The 20,144-nt window shown below is 40.4% G+C and overlaps 1 protein-coding gene across 2 annotated transcripts in view; it reads left to right on the plus strand.

Moving 5' to 3' along the window:
• Positions 1 to 20,144, plus strand: part of AATF (apoptosis antagonizing transcription factor) — a 112,676-nt gene that overhangs the window by 72,862 nt on the left and 19,670 nt on the right. The window contains exons 9-12 of one of the 2 annotated variants that reach the window (XM_052657748.1): positions 850 to 917; positions 2,843 to 2,923; positions 13,581 to 13,652; positions 18,466 to 18,558. In XM_052657748.1, coding sequence (XP_052513708.1) covers positions 850 to 917; positions 2,843 to 2,923; positions 13,581 to 13,652; positions 18,466 to 18,469 — 225 coding nt within the window. In that variant the 3' untranslated portion in view covers positions 18,470 to 18,558. Of the gene's footprint in view, positions 1 to 849; positions 918 to 2,842; positions 2,924 to 13,580; positions 13,653 to 18,465; positions 18,559 to 20,144 lie in introns of those variants that run through there. The other variant, XM_052657747.1, reaches the window with a different exon arrangement.

Consider the following 20,144-nt stretch of genomic DNA (forward strand, 5'->3'; position numbering starts at 1 on the left):
GGGTTGTGTTCAGAGTACAACTTTCTTTAGGTTCCCTCTTGAAATTACTATGACTGTAAATGTGTTGGTATCATATATGGTTGGGCTTCCCAGGAGGCTCAGTGGTACAGAATCTGCCTGCGATGCAGGAAATGCAGGTTTGATCTTGGGTCGGGAAGATCCCCTTGAGTATTCAGATCCAGTATTCCTTACCTGGAAAATCCAATGGACAGAAGAGCCTGATGGGCTATAGTCTGTGGGGTCGCAAGAGTCAGATCTGACTTAGCAACTGACCTGCATTGCATACTGCATGGTTAAAACATTTATTCGTAAGCATGGTAGAGTATTAGGTATGGAAGGCAAGAGCAGAAAGTCCACAGTTCTAATTATATCCAGTAAAGGCTTTTTGCCTAAAGAAGACCATCCTGACTGCTGGGGTTATAGGTCAGAAGTTAACCATGTACCATTATCGTGTGGGTGGGAAGCCGATGCATTTTCCTTTTCACCACCGAGCCCTTCCCACCTGACCTTTTAAAGATTCTCCATTGATATCAACGAGGAAGACAAGACTAATCAAAAACAATGAAAGGGGATGTTGCATACTCATTGATCCGTTTGAGATGAACTGCAGGACAATAAGTCTTCCAAATGGACTTCTGCTTTCAGTTATTGCGATAGCCACCTTTTTAAAGATATATAAATATGAAAGGGTTAATGGGAATTTGGTCATGCTTTTGCCACTGGGTTGTCCCTTATTGATTGTAGTTTCAGAGCTGTCACTGTGCCATTCAGGATTCCTCCCGTGCTCTTTTAAAGTCAGTTGGTGCTGGGAGATGATAAATAAGTCACCTGCTTTCCTTTTTCCCCTAGCTCCTCCGAGAACTCATAGAACGGAAGACCAGCTCCTTGGACCCCAATGATCAGGTGGCCATGGGAAGGTAATTTGGATATGGCTTTCTGTTCATATAGGCAGCCTGTGTAATAGTTTCTCCATCTGAGTCCCCTTAATTCTACTTCCAAGACAACGACTGGTTCTATATTTAGGAAAGCTGGGAGTTCCTCGGTGGCCTAGTGGTTAGGATTCCAGGCTTTCTCTGCCTTGGCCAGGGCTCAATTTCTGGTTGGGGAACTGAGATCCTGTAAGCTGTGTGACGTGGCCACCAAAAAAAAAGTTAAGCATGATAACAAGAGTAGACAAAGTGATGGGAATTGTTTCCTCTACATTGCCATAACTTGAATGACAATTTGATTAAGAGATTACCAAATACCTACCTGTAAAGTGTTTATTTTAGGGTTTGTTTCACAAAGTCCATTTTAAGCTCTTTGCATTGAAATTAGATCTGTATCAGTCTCTGATCAGTGGATAAAAATGTGTGCTCTCAGCTGTCAGGACCTGGCACTGGGCACAACCTATTTCTCGTTCTGTGAGTCTGCTCTCATTTAGACCTCTGCCCCTTCAGTGAAAGCTGCCGCACAATTAGATGTAGAACTCGGCAGCATTGCCCAGATGTCAGGGTAGGATGGAACACAGTGAAAGGAGACCCCTGTGCGTATGCTTCATCCTGTGGTTGGAAAACAAAAAGGACATTTAAAGTGCTACCTAATGAATAGTGTACATTTAAATAGCCATGAGCCGTAACTTGCAAGAGCTTAAATGGAAACCAAAGCTGCAGGTGTCAGAATGGGATTCTGGGGAAGAGCAGCATTCTGAGAGATCACAAGGAAAAATTTGTGCTGATGGAATAATTTTATGTGAGTAAAACCTTTGAATTTTAGGATAGGATGTTAATATTTTATATATCACTGAAATGCTATAGAGAGCTGTTCACTATAAATTTAATGTGATCGAGCAAATTGCATTTAAGTGGTGATTATATTGTACATCTATCTGACTTTACAATAAAATAGATTATGGTAATTAAGATTATATTAAGATTACAGTAATTGGATTTCCCTAGATTTTTTTTTTTGATGTTGAACTTTCATTTGAGTCAGGTAAGATGACCAACTGCTGCTGTTTCTCCATTTCCCCACCACATTTTGTTCATATAAGCAATTTATGAAGATTTTCTTAGCCCAGTATCCTTTATTTGAAAAACGAATTTCTTTTACTTTAAAATGACTTGCTGAATATATGACTCTTGTTTGGATCCTGATTCAAACAAACTAACTGTAAAATTGAGACAATCTGGAAAATTCAAAGACTGACTGAATATTTGGTAGTTAACTTTTTTTTGGTGTGATAGTGGTATTGAGATTATTTGGGGGCTCCTGGTATCGAGATTATTTTGGAGGGGAGGGGAAAGCCCTTTACCTTTCAGCAACACATTCTGAAATAATGTAGCTGAAATGAAAATTAAATAAAATGACTATAAAACTAGTATCAATAGCAGATAATTCTTAACACTTAGAAAAAATGGAAAGCACAAGGAAAAGCAGCTGAGTATTGACAATGGGAAAATTAGATTTAAAGAATTCGCATGTTCAAACCAAACAGCAGGTGCAATATTAGTCATAGAATGGGCTGTGCAACTAAACATCCAACAGCAAACCCAAGCAGCTAGACTCAGTTTGATGGGTTTCCCTGCAGACTGGTAGATTTAGCGCTTGGCATACTAACTCCACATACTAAGGAGCATTGTTCACCAGATCTGCTGGAGAATTTCCCAGCTGCCATTTGTTTTTTTACCATTGCACAAATCCTCTTCAATCGATTAGTCGCTTGGCCCCAGTCTGTCTTGAGGAGCTTGGTGTACGTTGAATGATTTCCTTATGCAGTGTTGTTAGTGAGAAAAATTCTGATTTGTCAACACGTGTAACTGTTTCTATTGATGATGCATAACATCACTTGTGAATTTCCCAGGCAATGGCTTGCAATCCAGAAGCTACGAAGCAAAATCCACAAGAAAGTAGATAGAAAAGCCAGCAAAGGAAGGAAACTTCGGTGAGTTACTTTTTAGAACAAATGTTAACATTGTGTGTTATTACTTCTTCTTTTGGATGTTGACTATGACATTTTTTTCTATCCTTATGATTCTGTTTTTAAGGAGCAGAAAAATGACTAGAGCAATATTTGAGACTTTTTTGAGATTCAGTTTTTCTTACTCTGAAATGGAAAGTGTTAGTTACTTTTTGTGCTACTGCTGTGAATGAATAGGTTGAATAATATTTGTATTTCCCTGAAAGAGACATAATCAAAAAAGAAGACAAGAGAATTGAAATTGCCTTAGTTTTGAAAGGACTTCCCTGGTGGCTCAGATGGTAAAGCGTCTGTCTACAATGCGGGAGACCCGGGTTCGAGCCCTGGGTTGGGAAGATCCCCTGGAGAAGGAAATGGCAATCCACTCCAGTACTATCGCCTGGAAAATCCCATGGACAGAGGAGCCTGGTAGGCTACAGTCTATGGGGTCACAAAGAGTTGGACATGACTGAGCGACTTCACTTTTACTTTCACTTTAGTTTTGAAAAATGATTTCCTTATTACAATGTAAAAATTGTACTTTGGAGTCTTATTTAAGCAGAATTATATTGGTCTATTTTCATGATGCCATACATGTACATAGTATGCTAAAAAGATAAAAAATGAGGGCTTCCAGAGATTGTTAACACTGTGCTTAAATGAGATGAGGAGTGGAACTTTTATGAGAATACAGAAATATGTCTGAGTGGAGGAGAGCCCTCAAACCTGTGAGCCCTTGAAAGTCTTAAAAAGAATGGGAACAAAGAAGGAACCAGAGAAGTGACATTGCCGTGCTTTCAGACTGAGATTCCTTGTAACTATTTTTATATATTACATAATATCATTCACACAAGGCCTCAGTATGGAAGAAACTGCACATTTCAAGTGCACATTGAAAAAAAAATCTTAAACTCATTGTGTTAGGCCAGTTTTAGGCAGATAGCTAATCCCACATTTTTGTTAGAGCCTGCCTGTCATTAAAATTATTTCTGGACAAATGTGGATCTGTCTCATTTTTAAGTATCTTCAGAGAAGCAGATTCTACTACTTTAATTAACTTGTTTTAGTATTTAACAGAACTCATCAGGAAATGCTTATTTTTCTTTAAGTTCGAAGAAGTGCAGAGCAGCTTTTCATTATCTTTTGACTGAAAGTCACTTTTCTTAAATCTCAGGTTAAATTGTTACAATTTGTTTAACCTTTTTCATGTGCTGAAGTTTCCAAACCTTTCTGCTTCTCCCAAGTTTGTTATCAGTGTACCTACCAGTTAAGAGCATGGACTCGAGCCAGACTCCCTAAGTCTGAATCCCACCTTTGACACCAATTAGTAGTTACTCTGAGCAAGACCCTTAAACTCTCTGTTCTAGTTTCTTCATCTGTAGACTGGGGGTGATAATAGTACCAGACTTGTAGGGTTGCTACGGGGATCAAACGAGGACATGTATGTACCGCTTTTAGACTAGCACCAGGAACACAGCATGGGGAAGGGCAGGGCAGCCCACTCCAGTGTTCTTGTTGGAGAATCCCATGGACAGTGGAGCCTGGCGGGCTGCAGTCCATGGGGCCACACAGAGTCAGACACGACTAAGCGACTAACACAGTACCACAATGGGGGACATAGCAAGCACTGTGTGTGTTTTTGCCATTATTGCTATTATTGTTACTGCTGTTATCCCAAGACTGCATCAGTCTCCTACTGGGATGTTCGTTTACTTGCTCACTCACCTGTGTGCCTCATTGGCACCTGTCTCTTCTGTACCCCCATCCCTGATAGGATTTAAAGAATAATGTTACTACTAGTACTTTATAATCGATCGGGCTGAATAAATACCTGTTCTTTAATTTTGAGATTAGACTTTTCTCCAATAGTGCACTTTTAAAATTGGAACTTTGAAGAAGACATACACTCTATGTATGTTATCGCTTTCATGTGGAATCTAAGAAATAAAACGAATGTACACAACAAAACAGAAACAGGCTCACAGAGAGAACAAATTAGTGGCTACCAGTGGAGAGAAGGAGGGGTGAGATGGGGATATGGGGATTAAAAGACAAACTACTGTGTACAAAATAAAATGGCAGCAAGGATAAATTGAACAGCACAGGGAAATATAGCCATTATTTTATAATCACTTTAAATGGAGTATAATCTATAAAAATATTGAATCACAATGTTGTATATCTGGAACTAATACAATGTTGTAGATCAACTATACTTCTAGTTAATTAATTAATAGCTCTGTGAGGCTTTAAATGTTCTCTCGAGGGAGGAGCCCAGGATTTCAGTCAGGAGACTGGCTCTGTCTGGCTGTATGATGTTGGTTGCTCTTTATTCTCTGAGCCTCACTTTACTCATTTAATAAGTTGAAATACTAATCCCTGTGTGTGTATGTGTGTGAGAGAGAGTCAGTCGTGTCCAACTCTCTGTGATCCCATGGACTGTAGCTCTCCAGGCTCCTCTGTCCATGGAGTTCTCCAGGCAAGAATACTGAAGTGGGTCACGATGCCCTTCTCCAGGGGATCGTCCTGATCCAGGGATCAAACCTGGGTTTCCCACATTGCAGGCTCTTTACTTACTGTCTGAGCCACCAAGGAAGCCTGATTTGGTTTGAGGGACGGATTTGATTCGAGGATTCAAATAATGTGTATATGTCTAGTACATAATAAACATTTGAAAGTGTTAGAGCCTTTGATTTCTCTTGTGTTTACCTATTGGCATTGCTGTTGCAAATATGTGCTCTTCAAAAGAATTGAAAAGAGCAAAAGATGTTTTTTCTATATTACTGTATTTTTGTGAGTTTTTTTTTTTAATTTTAAAATCTTTAATTCTTACATGTGTTCCCAAACATGAACCCCCCTCCCACCTCCCTCCCCATAACATCTCTGTGGGTCATCCCCATGCACCAGCCCCAAGCATGCTGTATCCTGCGTCAGACATAGACTGGCAATTCAATTCTTACATGATAGTATACATGATAGAATGCCATTCTCCCAAATCATCCCACCCTCTCCCTCTCCCTCTGAGTCCAAAAGTCCGTTATACACAGCTGTGTCTTTTTTCCTGTCTTGCATACAGGGTCGTCATTGCCATCTTTCTAAATTCCATATATATGTGTTAGTATACTGTATTGGTATTTTTCTTTCTGGCTTACTTCACTCTGTATAATCGGCTCCAGTTTCATCCATCTCATCAGAACTGATTCAAATGAATTCTTTTTAACGGCTGAGTAATACTCCATTGTGTATATGTACCACAGCTTTCTTATCCATTCGTCTGCTGATGGACATCTAGGTTGTTTCCATGTCCTGGCTATTATAAACAGTGCTGCGATGAACATTGGGGTACATGTGTCTCTTTCAATTCTGGTTTCCTCAGTGTGTATGCCCAGCAGTGGGATTGCTGGGTCATAAGGTAGTTCTATTTGCAATTTTTTAAGGAATCTCCACACTGTTCTCCATAGTGGCTGTACTAGTTTGCATTCCCACCAACAGTGTAGGAGGGTTCCCTTTTCTCCACACCCTCTCCAGCATTTATTGCTTGCAGATTTTTGGATCGCAGCCATTCTGACTGGTGTGAAGTGGTACCTCATTGTGGTTTTGATTTGCATTTCTCTGATAATGAGTGATGTTGAGCATCTTTTCATGTGTTTGTTAGCCATTATTTTTGTGAGTTTTAAAGCTGCTAGGGCAAATATCTATAATTGTGTGTCCCTTGAGGGCAAGAATTGTGCTGATTTTTTTCAAGTTAATTCCAACCTTATTGCCTACTCTAGTGCCTCACAGACATGTTTTTGGATGATCGTGACAGTAAAATTAACCCGCTTATCGAGTAAGACTTTCTGTGAGATGCAGCATTCACACTTGACACTGAGCAGACCAGGAAGAGTTGGCCTATGGAAAGGCCAAAAAGAATAATGTTTGCCAAACACAGGCTTGACAATATCTCCATCTGTTTTGGGAACCAAAGTTCATTTGTTTTGGCGGACTTGAAGTAAATATGAGGGAATAACAGGAGGTGAGACTGTGTGAATAAGTGGGTGCTAAATCGTGGTCATGCTCAACATTTGGACGTTATTCTGTGGACTGTAGCAAGTCATTGAGAAACAAGGAAGCCTGAGCACCTGTCAGAGATTGGAGCAGTGCATCACAGCTAGCTGCACTGTGGGGCCTTAGATCGGATCCTGGAAAGACAGAGGACAGTGGGACAAAAAATGGGTGACACTGAATAAGTCCTGTGGTTTAGGTAATGTACTGTACAGGTGTTAATTTCCTAATTTTGATAATTACGTTGGTGTAAGTTGTTAGCATTCGAGGAAGCTAGGTGAAGGTGTACATGAACTCTGCACTACTTTGGTAACTTTCCCGTAAGTCTGCAATTATAGCACAGCACAAGAAGTAAGAGGAAAAGTAATAAATAAGGTCACGTGCTTTGAACTGTGTTGCAGTTCCATCACCTGTATTCATCGAGGCTCTCTTGGTGACCATGACCGTGTGGGATGTGGTCAGAATCAGTGATGTTCATATATAGCAATAACGACAACTAACATTTATAAAACTCTCTCTGTCGGGCACTGCAGAGCAGTTTACATGCAGAAGTGGAAAAGACATATCCTCCGATGCTAAAATGTTCAGGTTTGAAATCTGACTCTTGCACTGACTGGCCTTGAGACCCCTTGGGCAAGTCACTTAACATCTCTCTGTGCTTCAGTTTCCTCATCTGTCAAGCCAGTGTGATAATAGAAGGCACATTCCATAGGACTGTCATGCAGATTGAAATTAGCTAACTCATGTAAAGTACTTCAGATAAGTGACTCACCCACTGTTACAGAGCTAGTAATCATGAACGTAAGATTTAAGCTAATTGGTCTGATTCCAGAGTCCACTTCTAACCTGTGGCTCTTGAGTTGTTTCTGTGGCTAGGACTTAGGAGACACCGACATGATATCTAGGCTACATTAGAACTCTGCTGTGAAGGTTTTAACAAAGGGCCTAGGCTAGATGAGAATAGGTTTAGTTGCTCAGTCGTGTCCAAGACTCTTGCAGCCCCATGGACTGTAGCCTGTGAGGCTCCTCTGTCCATGGGATTCTCCAGGCAAGATTACTGGAGTGGGTTGCCATTTCCTTCTCCAGGATAGATGAGAATACATGTCGTAAATAACTTCCTTTAAATTAGACATCCAGAAGAGCTGGTGGTGTGCCAGCTGTCATCACTGGTACTAGGTTCCACCATGGGCAGGCTTTGCTCTTTGTCTGTGGTTCAGTACAGACGCTCAGTCGTGTCCGACTCTTTGCGACCCCATGAATCACAGCACACCAGGCCTCCCTGTCCATCACCAACTCCCGGAGTTCACTCAAACTCATGTCCATTGAGTCGGTGATGCCATCCAGCCATCTCATCCTTTTGTCCCCTTCTCCTCCTGCTCCCAATCCCTCCCAGTATCAGGGTCTTTTCCAATGAGTCAGCTCTTTGCTTGAGGTGGCCAAAGTATTGGAGTTTCTGCCTCAGCATCAGTCCTTCCATTGAACACTCAGGACTGATCTTCTTTAGGATGGATTGGTTGGACCTCCTTGCATTCCAAGGGACTCTCAAGAGTCTTCTCCAACACCACAGTTCAAAAGCATCAATTCTTCGTCGCTCAGCCTTCTCCACAGTCCAACTCTCGAATCCATACATGACCACAGGAAAAACCATAGCCTTGATTAGACAGACCTTAGTCAGCAAAGTCGGAGAAGGCAATGGCACCCCACTCCAGTACTCTTGCCTGAAAAATCCCATGGATGGAGGAGCCTGGTGGGCTGCAGTCCATGGGGTCGCAAAGAGTTGGGCACGACTGAGCAACTTCACTTTCACTTTTCACTTTCATGCATTGGAAAAGGAAATGGAAACCCACTTCCAGTGTTCTTGCCTGGAGAATCCCAGGGATGGCGGAGCCTGGTGGGCTGCCGTCTATGGGGTCGCACAGAGTCGGACACGACTGAAGCGACTTAGTAGCAGCAGCAGCTGTCGGCAAAGTAATGTCTCTGCTTTTGAATATGCTATCTAGGTTGGTCATGACTTTTCTTCCAAAGAGTAAGCGTCTTTTAATTTCATGGCTGCAGTCACCATCTGCAGTGATTTTGGAGCCCCCTAAAATAAAGTCTGACACTGTTTCCCCATCTATTTTCCATGAAGTGATGGGACTGGATGCCATGATCTTCGTTTTCTGAATGTTGAGCTTTAAGCCAACTTTTTCACTCTCTTCTTTCAGTTTCATCAAGAGGCTTTTTAGTTCCTCTTCACTTTCTGCCATAAGGGTGGTATGTTTGTGGTAGGGTTGGAAAAAAAGGAATACCATAGCAAAGGTGAACATGGCCTTGTGGAAACATTAATTTCAATGATAGCAGGTCAGTGGCATCACCCTGGTCAGATTGGTTGTTAGCAGTTTGCTAGTTGGACGCTAGAAAATAACATTTAAAAAAAGGAAATATGCTGGTTTTTGGAAATAATTATGATTATTAATTCCCAGTATTTTACTCAGCATTATCTGTAAGTGGATTTGATCCTGATTTAAGCAGAATCTTAATGTAAATGAATTAAAGTCTCAGGCCTTTAATAATGAAATGTCATACTGTGTTTTGTGTTTGTGTGTTCTTCTGCAACAAAATTATATTTATTCCTTCTTAATATGGTTGGTAATTTTAATACTAAAACATGCATCCATCCTCAGCACTGAGATGAGGTAAAAATGCATTGTATTAAATCATCTTTAATCTGATTACTACTTAAAAGCCTGTCCTTCACCATGCAGTTACTAGTTATTGAATATATTGTATTAAAGTATAAAGGTATTCCACAGCAGTGCCATCCAATAAAAAGTACCTTTACATGTGTAATTTTTTAAATTTTCTTTTAATTGGAAGGTAATTGCTTTGCAGTGTTGTGTTGGTTTCTTCCGTGTATAGGATGAATCAGCTATCAGCATACCCATGATTGTAATACCCCTTCCCGCCCCGCCCCCCCAGGTCATCGCAGAGCCGCAGGCTGAACTCCTCTGTTATACAGGGGCTTTGCCTGGCTGTCTCTCTCACACCTTGTGATGCGTATGTTTCAGGGCTGCTCTCTCAGTCTGTCCCACCCTCTCCTTCCCCGGCTGTGTCCACGAGCCCATTCTCTTAAGTCTGGACTCTTAATCCTGCCCTGCAAATAGGTTCCTCAGTTACATGTATAATTTTAAATGTTCTAGTAGCTGCAATTAAAAAGGGGGAAAAAGAAAATAAGTGTACTTAAGTAATAATACATTTCATTTAGCCCAATATCTAGCTTATAGTATTTTAACAATTTATTGTTTTAAAATTATTCGTGATATATTTTACATTTTTTCCATCTGAAATTTTCAAAATCTGGTGCACATTTCCAGTGTTCAGTAAGCCACCTGTGGCCAATGACTCCTGGATCAGACAACGCAACTATTGGGTATAGTTCATAGTCTTTGTCTAGACAGTGAATTAAACCTGTCTTTGGACATAGCCAAAAATAGTTTTCATTTTTTCAGATGAAAACTGAAGTATGGTGAAGCCTAAAAGACATTAAAGGGCTTCCCTGGTGGCTCAGATGGTAAAGAATCTGCCTACAATGTGGGAGATGTGGGTTCGATCCCTGGTTTGGGAAGGTCCCCTGGAGGAGGGCATGGCAACCTAGAATGGATAAGCAACAAGATCCTACTGTATACCACAGGGAACTGTATTCAATACCCTGTGATAAACCATTATGGAAAAGTATATGAAAAAAAATGTGTGTGTGTATATATATCAGTTCAGTTCAGTCACTCAGTCATGTCCAACTCTTGGCGACCCCATGGACTGCAGCATGCCAGGCTTCGCTACCCATTACCAACTCTGGTAGCTTGCTCAGACTCATGTCCATCCAGTCAGTGATGCCATCCAACCATCTCATGCTCTGTCATCCCCTTCTCCTGCTTTCAATCTTTCCCAGCATCAGGTCTTTTCCAGTGAGCCAGTTCTTCACATCAGGTGGCCAAAAAATTGGAGCCCCAGCCTCGGCATCAGTCCTTCCAATGAATATTCAGGACTGATTTCCTTTAGTTTGATCTGATCTCCGTGCAGTCCAAGGACTCTCAAGAGTCTTTTCCAGCACCAGAGTTCAAAAACATCAATTCTTTGGCGCTCAGCTTTCTTTACGGTCCAACTCTCATATCCATACATGACTACTGCCAAAGCTATAGCTTTGACTTGACGGACCTTTGTCGGCAAAGTAATGTCTCTGCTTTTTAATATGCTGACTAGGTTGGTAGTAGCTTTTCTTTCAAGAAGCAAGCGTCTTTTAATCTCATGGCTACAGTCACCATCAGCAGTGATTATGGAGCCGAAGAAAATAAAGTCTGTTACTGTTTCCATTGTTTGCCCATCTATTTGCCATGAAGTAATGGGTCAGGATGCCGTGATGCTCATTTTTTGAATGTGGAGTTTTAAGCCAGCTTTTTCACTCTCCTCTTTCACCTTCATCAGGAGGCTCTGAGTTACTCTTCGCTTTCTGCCATAAGGGTGGTGTCATCTGCATATCTGAAGTTATTGATATTTCTCTCAGCAATCTTGATTCCATCTTGTGCTTCATCCAGGCATTTCGCATGATGTACTCTGCATATGTTAAATACACACACATGTGTATATATATATATATATATATATATACACAAAATCACTTTGTTATACAGCAGAAATTAGCAAAACTTTGTAAATCAATTATGCTTCAATAAAATAAAGAAAAGAATCTTCACTTTAGCACTGTTTATAATGCTTTTTTTAAGGGGGTGAAGTCACTCAGTCATGTCCAACTCTTTGCGACCCCATGGACTGTAGCCTACCAGGCTCCTCTGTCAGTGGGATTTTCCAGGCATTAGTACTGGAATAGATTGCCATTTCCTTCTCCAGGGGATCTTCCCGACCCAGGGATCGAACCCTGGTCTCCCACGTTGTAGACAGACGCTTAACCATCTGAGCCACCAGGGAAGTATAAGGGGGAAGACTGTATAAATGCTTATCAATAGGAGGTTTAGTAAATTACAATATATTGATGCAACAGAATATTCTGGAACTATTAAAAAGAATACAGTATGACACAGTGGAAAAACGCATGATGCATGAGCATGTGAAAATACATTAAGTTTATATTTGTCTTATATATGGAGAATGCTATAGGCAAACTTAATTAACAGTGATTATTTCTAGAGATTACAGGGGACTTGTCAGTTCTTTCCGTATTTCTGAATTTGTAATTATATATTACTTTTTATAATTAGGAGGTAATGGGCATAAAGGAAGTATGATGAACAGAGATTTTGTTTTTGCGTCTTATAAGAAGTGAAGAATTGGAAACAATACAACTGTTCAGAAATATGAAAATATATTTATAGTACTTCCTGGAATTTTGTATACAGCTATGGAGATACAATGCTAAGTGAAAGAAAAGAATAGGAAATTGTGTTGTGTGGATTACTATGTAAAATGAATATAATTAACCAAAATATTAATAATATTAATAAATATTCATAACAGTCCTTCTGTAGATGCAAGAATATGTATGCATTTTTTGTGTACTTAGTTGGTTTTCCAAATTTTCTGTAATGGATTTATGCTTTTTTCTATTACTCTTGTAATGGGAAAAATCTTATCACTATTAGCCTTTAAAATTCATTTTTTAAAGATTGAAATTTGGGAGGCTTGGCTATTTGGTGGTAGAGAATCAAATTCTTTGATGTGGGTAAAAATGTTTTTTAAATGGTGAAACATTACACATATGTTATATCATTTTTGTGTGGATAGTATTTTGCCCAAGAAGAGGTTTTTTTTTTTTTGGTTAGAATTTTATATGACATGTACTGCAGCCTCTTCTTTTATAAATAGAAGGGGATACCTTCTTTGAATTCTCTTAGCTCTAATTTGGTCTGTGTAAGGTCAAATATTTATTCAGCCTTCTTCACAAGAGGATCTCAAAGCACTTTGTATAAAAATACCTCTTTTTTTCTACTGGTGGGAGATGGAACTGACACAACTTCAGTTTTTATAACACCTTGACTGAAAATGTAGGGAGTAGACTCTACGTAGCAGTTGTAGGCCTTAGTTTAAGAAGGGTGAAATGAAAGGTCTGGTGGAACTGGTGAATGAAGGTGATTCTGAAAGCCTTTTCTGACTCTGGGAACCAATGCTAGTGAGTGATGAGGTGTTCCATTTGGATGGTATGCCACTGCCTCTGCTCCCGACTGAAAAATAATCAGGATATATGCAGAGAAGGGGACAATGGGGTAATCCGGTCCTCACCATCTCTTGTCTGGAGTGATGTTTAAGGCTTAGTGTATTGCTTCAGGGCACAAATGTGTGTCCTTTTTTGGGCCATGATATAATGGAGTTGTGTAGAACTACTGTCATTTACAATGTGCCCTTATCAGACTTTTCTCCTATAACACTGTTATAGGAGAATAGGGTTTTTATGGTTATGAGTGGCACATGCCTAGAAATTATTCCCTGTTCCACTCTGGAGCCGGATGTTCTTGCGATCATGTGGAGTTTGTTACCTCATAGAATGTGTTTCCTTTTCTAGGTTAATAGTTACTAATGTTGCTGCCTGTTTTTTTCCTACTTTATTTAGGTTTCACGTGCTTAGCAAGCTGCTGAGCTTCATGGCACCTATTGACCATACCACAATGAATGATGATGCCAGGTGAGTAATAGATTAATTATATGTCTCAAATGGCTTCATGAAAGCCCAGTATTGACCTGTGCTAAAGCCTGTCGCCCTCTCCGTTTCTTCTTATCAGTTAACCATTTGTCATCGGCATCACTGAAAGGGTCCTTGTAACATCTCTTCACTCCCATAGTTACTGTAAAACCAAAACAAAATTTTTGTAAATCTCAGTGCTGTCTCTGGTGGGTTTTTGTTTTTGCTGTTTTGTCTTTAACATTAGCCACCTGCTTTGGACATCTGAGCTCTTCTCTAGCTAGATGGGCTGGGACAGTGCACACACACTTGCTCCATGTGTTTGGGATTTTATGTGTATGTTCTCCTTTTAAAAATGGGTGTAGAGCTTGCTCTGGGGATGTGCATTATGTCTTGTTTGTTCCGAGTATGTTGAGAATTTTGGGGTTTTTTTGAGTATTTTTTACAAAAGAAGTACATGCTCATTTTGCAAACTGGAAATGTGTATGCAAAAGTATACTCATAATTTAGAGATAATTAAAGAATTATCCATTTTTTAAAGAATCATTCCTTCTATATTTATTAGTTGGCATTCTACTACAACATAATATTTTTATAATATTACTTATCTAGCCATATCTCTTCTCTATTATTTACATTCATTTATATCAGTATGGACTCATGCTTTCCTATTTTATTCAGTTAGAATCTGTTGCTGTCGTTATTTATTTTGGTTTGTCTCAGATTAATAGAAGTCCCTTCAAGCTGGTTTCATCTTTTTGAGATATCCCCACTTATTCTTTGAGTACTTCTTACGTTCCACCACAACAAGGTATTCTAGGCTCATCTCACATTTTCCCATTTCCAGTCCTGGAATCACTCTTTCTCCAAGGAATGCTGACTGTTTTTAATGGAGTATGGTTTTTAGAAACCAAGTTCTGGGCGCTGAGATGCTCATTATTCTAGGCATCATTGTTTCTAGGTTCTGTCAGTGTGCGGAGATAGGACGAGTGTGTACACACACGCACCACATAAACACGCACAAGACATTACCACTTTTAACATCTGAGGGTATTTCCTTTCAGTCTTTATGGTTTCCCTTTCAGTATGTTCTTGTTTTTCTTTTTATGTAATTAAAATTATATTCTACTCTTGTGATCTTTTTATTTAAATATTTTGCATACTCTGACCATTTAGTATCATTAAAATTATTCAAAAATTTAAGTGACTACGTAATGTCTATTTTAGCCATCCGCTAATTTTTGGAAATTTAAATTGTTTTAAATTATCATTGTTGTAATGCTGTGATAGACGTTTTAAAACATAAATCTTTACCAAGTGATATTATTGGTCATAATGTAGGCACATGTGGATTTTGCCAGCTTTATCCCTCAAGCTGTACTTAGCCTTTTTATTTGAGAGTATTTAGTTTGCTACTAAACTCCATCAGATTTCCTCCCCTTGAAAAGTAGTAGATATGCAGGTTTAGTTGAACACAACGGTGATTAGTTTTTTTGTTTGCTTTTGTCCTGATTACAAAACAGCTTATGGATGATTCTGAGTGAATTTATACTCACATCTTTGTGACTTCCTATGCTTGCCTGTGAATGCTTATGTCTAGCTGGTTTTGCTTGTTTTGTTTTGTTTTTTTCTCATCTATTTCTTGATCTAGTCTGTTTTTAAAAATAATAGAGTGAAATGTGTGCTTCTTAGATTCTCTGTCGGGATGACATGAAAAAAATTACTTCAACAGGAAAGGAAAGTCAGGTTCTTACAAAGGAAGACAGACCTGTCCAGGTAACACTGTTATTCCAGACATAAAGAGAGCCTGATCTAAGTATTAGGGCGCCTTTTGGATACAGCACTGCTGCACCGTCTGGAGACCAGCTGCCATTCCTAGGTGGGACTTTTCCTGAGTTGCCTGATACCCCAGGATGCCTTGTTTTCCAGAATCTAATTTATTTACTCACAATTTTTGAGGGCCTCCTGTATTCTAGATGTAAAGATAACTTGAAGGTGACTCTATTATTAAGGATTATGTTGGGCTTGATATGTAAGAAACAGAACCTGACTACAGAGGCATAAGCAAACAGGAGTTTATTTTTCTGGCAGAATAATTCTAGGGGAGGCAGGTAATGACTAGCAGTGTTTTTCCCTTCTCAGTGGTATTGGGGCCAGCATCTCTTATTCTTCCCCCTGTGGTCCCAAGGTGGCTGCTGCAGCTTTAGCCATCAAGCATGCATTTTGGGTAGGAAGAAGAGGAAAGGAGTGGTGTCAGCCACATTGATTTTCTTTTATCAGAACAGTAAAAGCTTCTCAGAAAGACCGCCAAAGACTTCTCACATCTCGTTGGCCAGAACCCTGTTACATTGCCACTTCAGTAGAGCAGGTGAGAGAGGAGGTGATGGGATTGTGTTTGCTGGGCAACAGTTCATGTGGCATTTGGAGCTTGTAGGAAAAAGCAGCTGCCCCTTGTGGACGTTGCTAATTATCAGCATTGTTCTCAGCTGGTTTAGCCACTGTGCGTGTGGCAAGGCGTTAAATAGAGGTCTCAGAGCTGGAGAACCCAGCATACGCCCTCTGCGTGGCTCCTGAGGACACTGAGGCTGGCACACAGGCTCATGCTCATGTTGCATAGTCTGGATAGGCCAGGCTAACCATAGGCCAAATAAGTGGCCATTCGCTCTTTCTGCTTTGAATATCAAGTCTCCCAGAGCCAGCCCGTAGTGTTACTTTCTCTTAGGAGGAAGGCCTATTTTGTTTTTGTTTAGATAATTCCATAAATGGAAATAATCTAGTACTGTACTATTTGGTTTCCCACTTTGTATATACCACAAAATGCTGAGAAATGGGAACCTTTCTTTTCAATATCAGTGCATACTGCTTTTCTCTAGGTGAATAATTTTGGTTTTGCTAAGTTACAGATATGCCTTTTTGTTTTGTTTAATGGTATCTAGATTTGTTGAAGGTAAGCCTGTGGGAACATCCAGCCCATTTTTACAGTTGTATCTATGGTAGAGTACAACAGAGTTACAGACATGACATTCTTAGTGCACATGTATGAACAGAGAAGATTTAATGATTTTGAGGTAGAGAAAGGCTTTGTAAGCACGACACCAAGGCCAGAAGCCACAGAGAAAGGTATTGGTAGATCTGACTACGTGAGTCAATTAAAAAAGATATCAAAAACAAAGTTATAAGTATATGAAAAAATTGTAAAGAAATAGTTCAGTGTAACATGAGTTTACCGTGTAATAATGCTGTGTAAAGAGTTTTTACAGATCTCTTAAGAATATCCCAATAAAAATAGTGGGTGAAGCATGTCAACATTCAAACGTAGAAATTATAAAAGAAAAATTACAAATGGCCAAAAAATAGATTGTCAAAAGATGCAAATTATAATAATGACATTTCATTTTTTCTTATTAAATTGGAAAGCATTAGAAGATTGGTAATCCCCCATGTTGATGGTGTGAGGAAGCAGACACTTGCGTATACTGTTGTTAAGAACATGATTGGCAAAATCACTCTGGAGGGGTATTTGGCAACACTTTAAAAAATTTTTAATGTAAATGTATCTGTTGACCCAGAAAAATCCACTTCTAGCAATTAACCTAAGAAAATAGCAAGTTGGCAAATATTTTTGTGTAGAGTCTTTACTGCAACATTGTTTAAATGGAGAAAAAAATTAAAAAATCTAAATGACCATCAGTAGGGAACTAGTTAAAATGAATCACAGAAAAGAATTCAGTGAAGTTATAACCAATTATTAAAAGGAGTCAGTAGAGCTGTATGTATTAACATAATGTTTAGTGTAATAAGTAAACTACAAAGTACTGTATTATAATCCTACTTTTGAGTAAATAGACATATGTGATCAAAAAAAGAGTGATGCCTTTAAAAATATGCTGTTATGGAAATATCTCCAGATTATTTTGTTAACTAGAAAAAAAAAGAGGTTTTTGTAATCTCCATTTATGTTTAAAAAATTAAAATTAAGCAGCTAAATACTCACAAATATGTGAATATATATGTTACAGAACTTACATTGATAATATTTAAAATACCTATGGAGAAAGAACTCAGATGAGGAATGGACAAAGCGAGATGTTTTATTTTCCACGCTTCTGTTTTGCTTTAGCTTCCTGCCATGAGAATGAGACCCAGTAGTTGTGGCTCCCAGGCTCTGGAGCATGGGCTCAGTAGTTGTGGCACATGGCCTTCGTTGCTGCGTTGTGTTTGGGGTCTTCCTGGACCAGGGATCACACCCTTGTCTTCCGCACTGGTACGCAGATTCTTGACCACTGAGCCACGAGGGAAGCCCATAACAAGTTTTCTGGCCCTTTCGGTAGAGGCTGCTCTACCTGTGGTTTCTACCACACCCAAATCTGGAGAGAGAGGCCCTTCTCTTCTTTAGTTGTTTCTTGGGTCCAGTTTATCGCCTCACACATTTGCCTGAGTTAGATTAATACCCAGTGTTAATAAAGAGAGGAGAAGGAGAGAATACAAGTGCTGTTACTTGGCCTTGAATCCTCCATGTCATTTGTCCACTTTGAGCTCAAAAAATCTGCCCTTGGAAAAAAAAAAAAAAAAAATCTGCCCTTGGTGGAACTGAACTGAATTGAGACCAGAGCATAGCTCTCATTAAGGGAAAGAACGCAGAGAGCTTTAACACAGGGTATTAGAATATTCTTAGTGAAGGAAGAATTACTATGAGTAAAAGGATCTTTACACAGGTGGTGAGCGGCATCTTCATTTTATTTTGCCTGTGGTGCAGTCTGTGTAGTGTTATCTATTTAGGTAATTTCTGCTGATACATATTCTTTTCTCATGCTAGGTGATTTACTCTTCAAGCAATCTACTTAAAACTCTTTTAAGGTGTGGAATAGCCCAGTTTGCTCCTGTATTACCAGAATTCCGTTTGGGGGCATCATCTAGGTAAACCTTGCATACTGATTCACATGACTTTACACACCCTCGGGTTTCCTTTGTTAGTGAAAGTCTCAGGTAACCACTGACACTTCATACCACCCCATTAGGAGGGAAGCAGGGGGTTTCTATGGCAGGCCTGATGAGCGCTCCTGGTACTGAGAGGAAAGAAGAGAAACCCCACTTTGCCCCCGTGTCACATGTCTGCATGCAAGCGAGGAGGTTACCACAGGTCTAAAAACGATCGCTGGCGTTGCTGGGCCCCCGGGTGCTCTCGGCATGGGGCAGTGCTGCTCCCGTGTGCCCTTCACACTCACCTTTGTGAGGAGGGCAAAGCAGCATGTGATCCTGAAGCAGCGGAGTTAATACATGGGCTGAGGAGGACAAAGGCCTTGTCACCTTGATGGCAGAGAATTCCTCTAAATGTAGTGTTGCCACCTCGGCAACAGGCCAGTATGTTACTTGCATGATTTACAGGATTGCTGTTCACCTCACTGACTGGTGAAGTTATTCCACGCTCACCAAGCTTAGCAAGGATATTTTAGAACCAGCTTACACTACACGGTGGCAAGCCCTGGAGTGCTGTTAGACCAGAGGGAGGGAGGGCAAAGCGAGAATTCAGGTGGCCTTTTATTATGGTTCTAACGAAATGAAGAATTTGTCAGTTGCGGAAATAATCATCCGCGTTTTTGTATTTTTGAAAGACCCTCCAAGTCAGACTTTTTTCTTAAATACATTTTTTATTTATTTTGGCTTCACTGAGTGTTAGTTATGGGACGCAGGATCTGGACTCTTCCAGCTGAGGCATGCAAACTCTTAGTTGCGGTGTGTGAGACCATTTTCCTGCCTACAGGTTGAACCCAGGCCCCCTCCATCAGGAGCATGGAGTCTTAGCCACTGGACCCGCAGGGAAACCCCCGAGGCAGGCTTCTATTTATTTATTTTTGGCTGTGCTCAGGTGCTTTTTTTTCCCTGCCTCTGGTAGTGGAGAGCGGGGCTACTCTAATTGCAGTGCGGGCTTCTCATCGAGCCCCCCTTCTCTGGGGCTCGCAGGTTTCATGGGTTGTAGCACAGGGGTTCGGTAGCTGCGGCTCCTGGGCTCTACAGCGCAAGCGCAGTAGTTGGGGCCTAGAGGCTTAGTTGCTCCGTGGCATGTGGGATCTTCCTGGACCAGGGATTGAACCCATGTTTCCTGCATTGGCAGGCAGATTCTTTACCACTGAGCCACCAGGGAAGTTCCCCGAGGCAGACTTTTAAAGAAGTTTGTTCTTCACTTGCCATGTTGATGGAGGTCAGATAGTAAAATGCTGGTCTAACAAGTAGGAGAAGTAAATTCTGAGTCAGACTCTGAGGCAGGTCATGATGTGTTCCTCCGAGCTGGCCACGGCCCCAGCTCTGGGAAGGGGGCTCATGGGAACTGCTCGCTCTGTCGCTGTGGGTTTTCTTGCCAGCACAGAAGCAGGCCAAGCAGCAGCAGTCAGCTTAGTGTCTCCCTAAGAAAGCTGGTGTTTCCCTTGCATTTAACGGCAGCTTCAGAGACAGCAAGCTAAATCCGGTTTTGGTACTGCCCATGAAGAGCGTTAGGTT

The sequence above is a fragment of the Budorcas taxicolor genome, chromosome 19 (genome assembly GCF_023091745.1).
Source record: "Budorcas taxicolor isolate Tak-1 chromosome 19, Takin1.1, whole genome shotgun sequence".
Lineage (NCBI taxonomy): Eukaryota > Metazoa > Chordata > Mammalia > Artiodactyla > Bovidae > Budorcas > Budorcas taxicolor.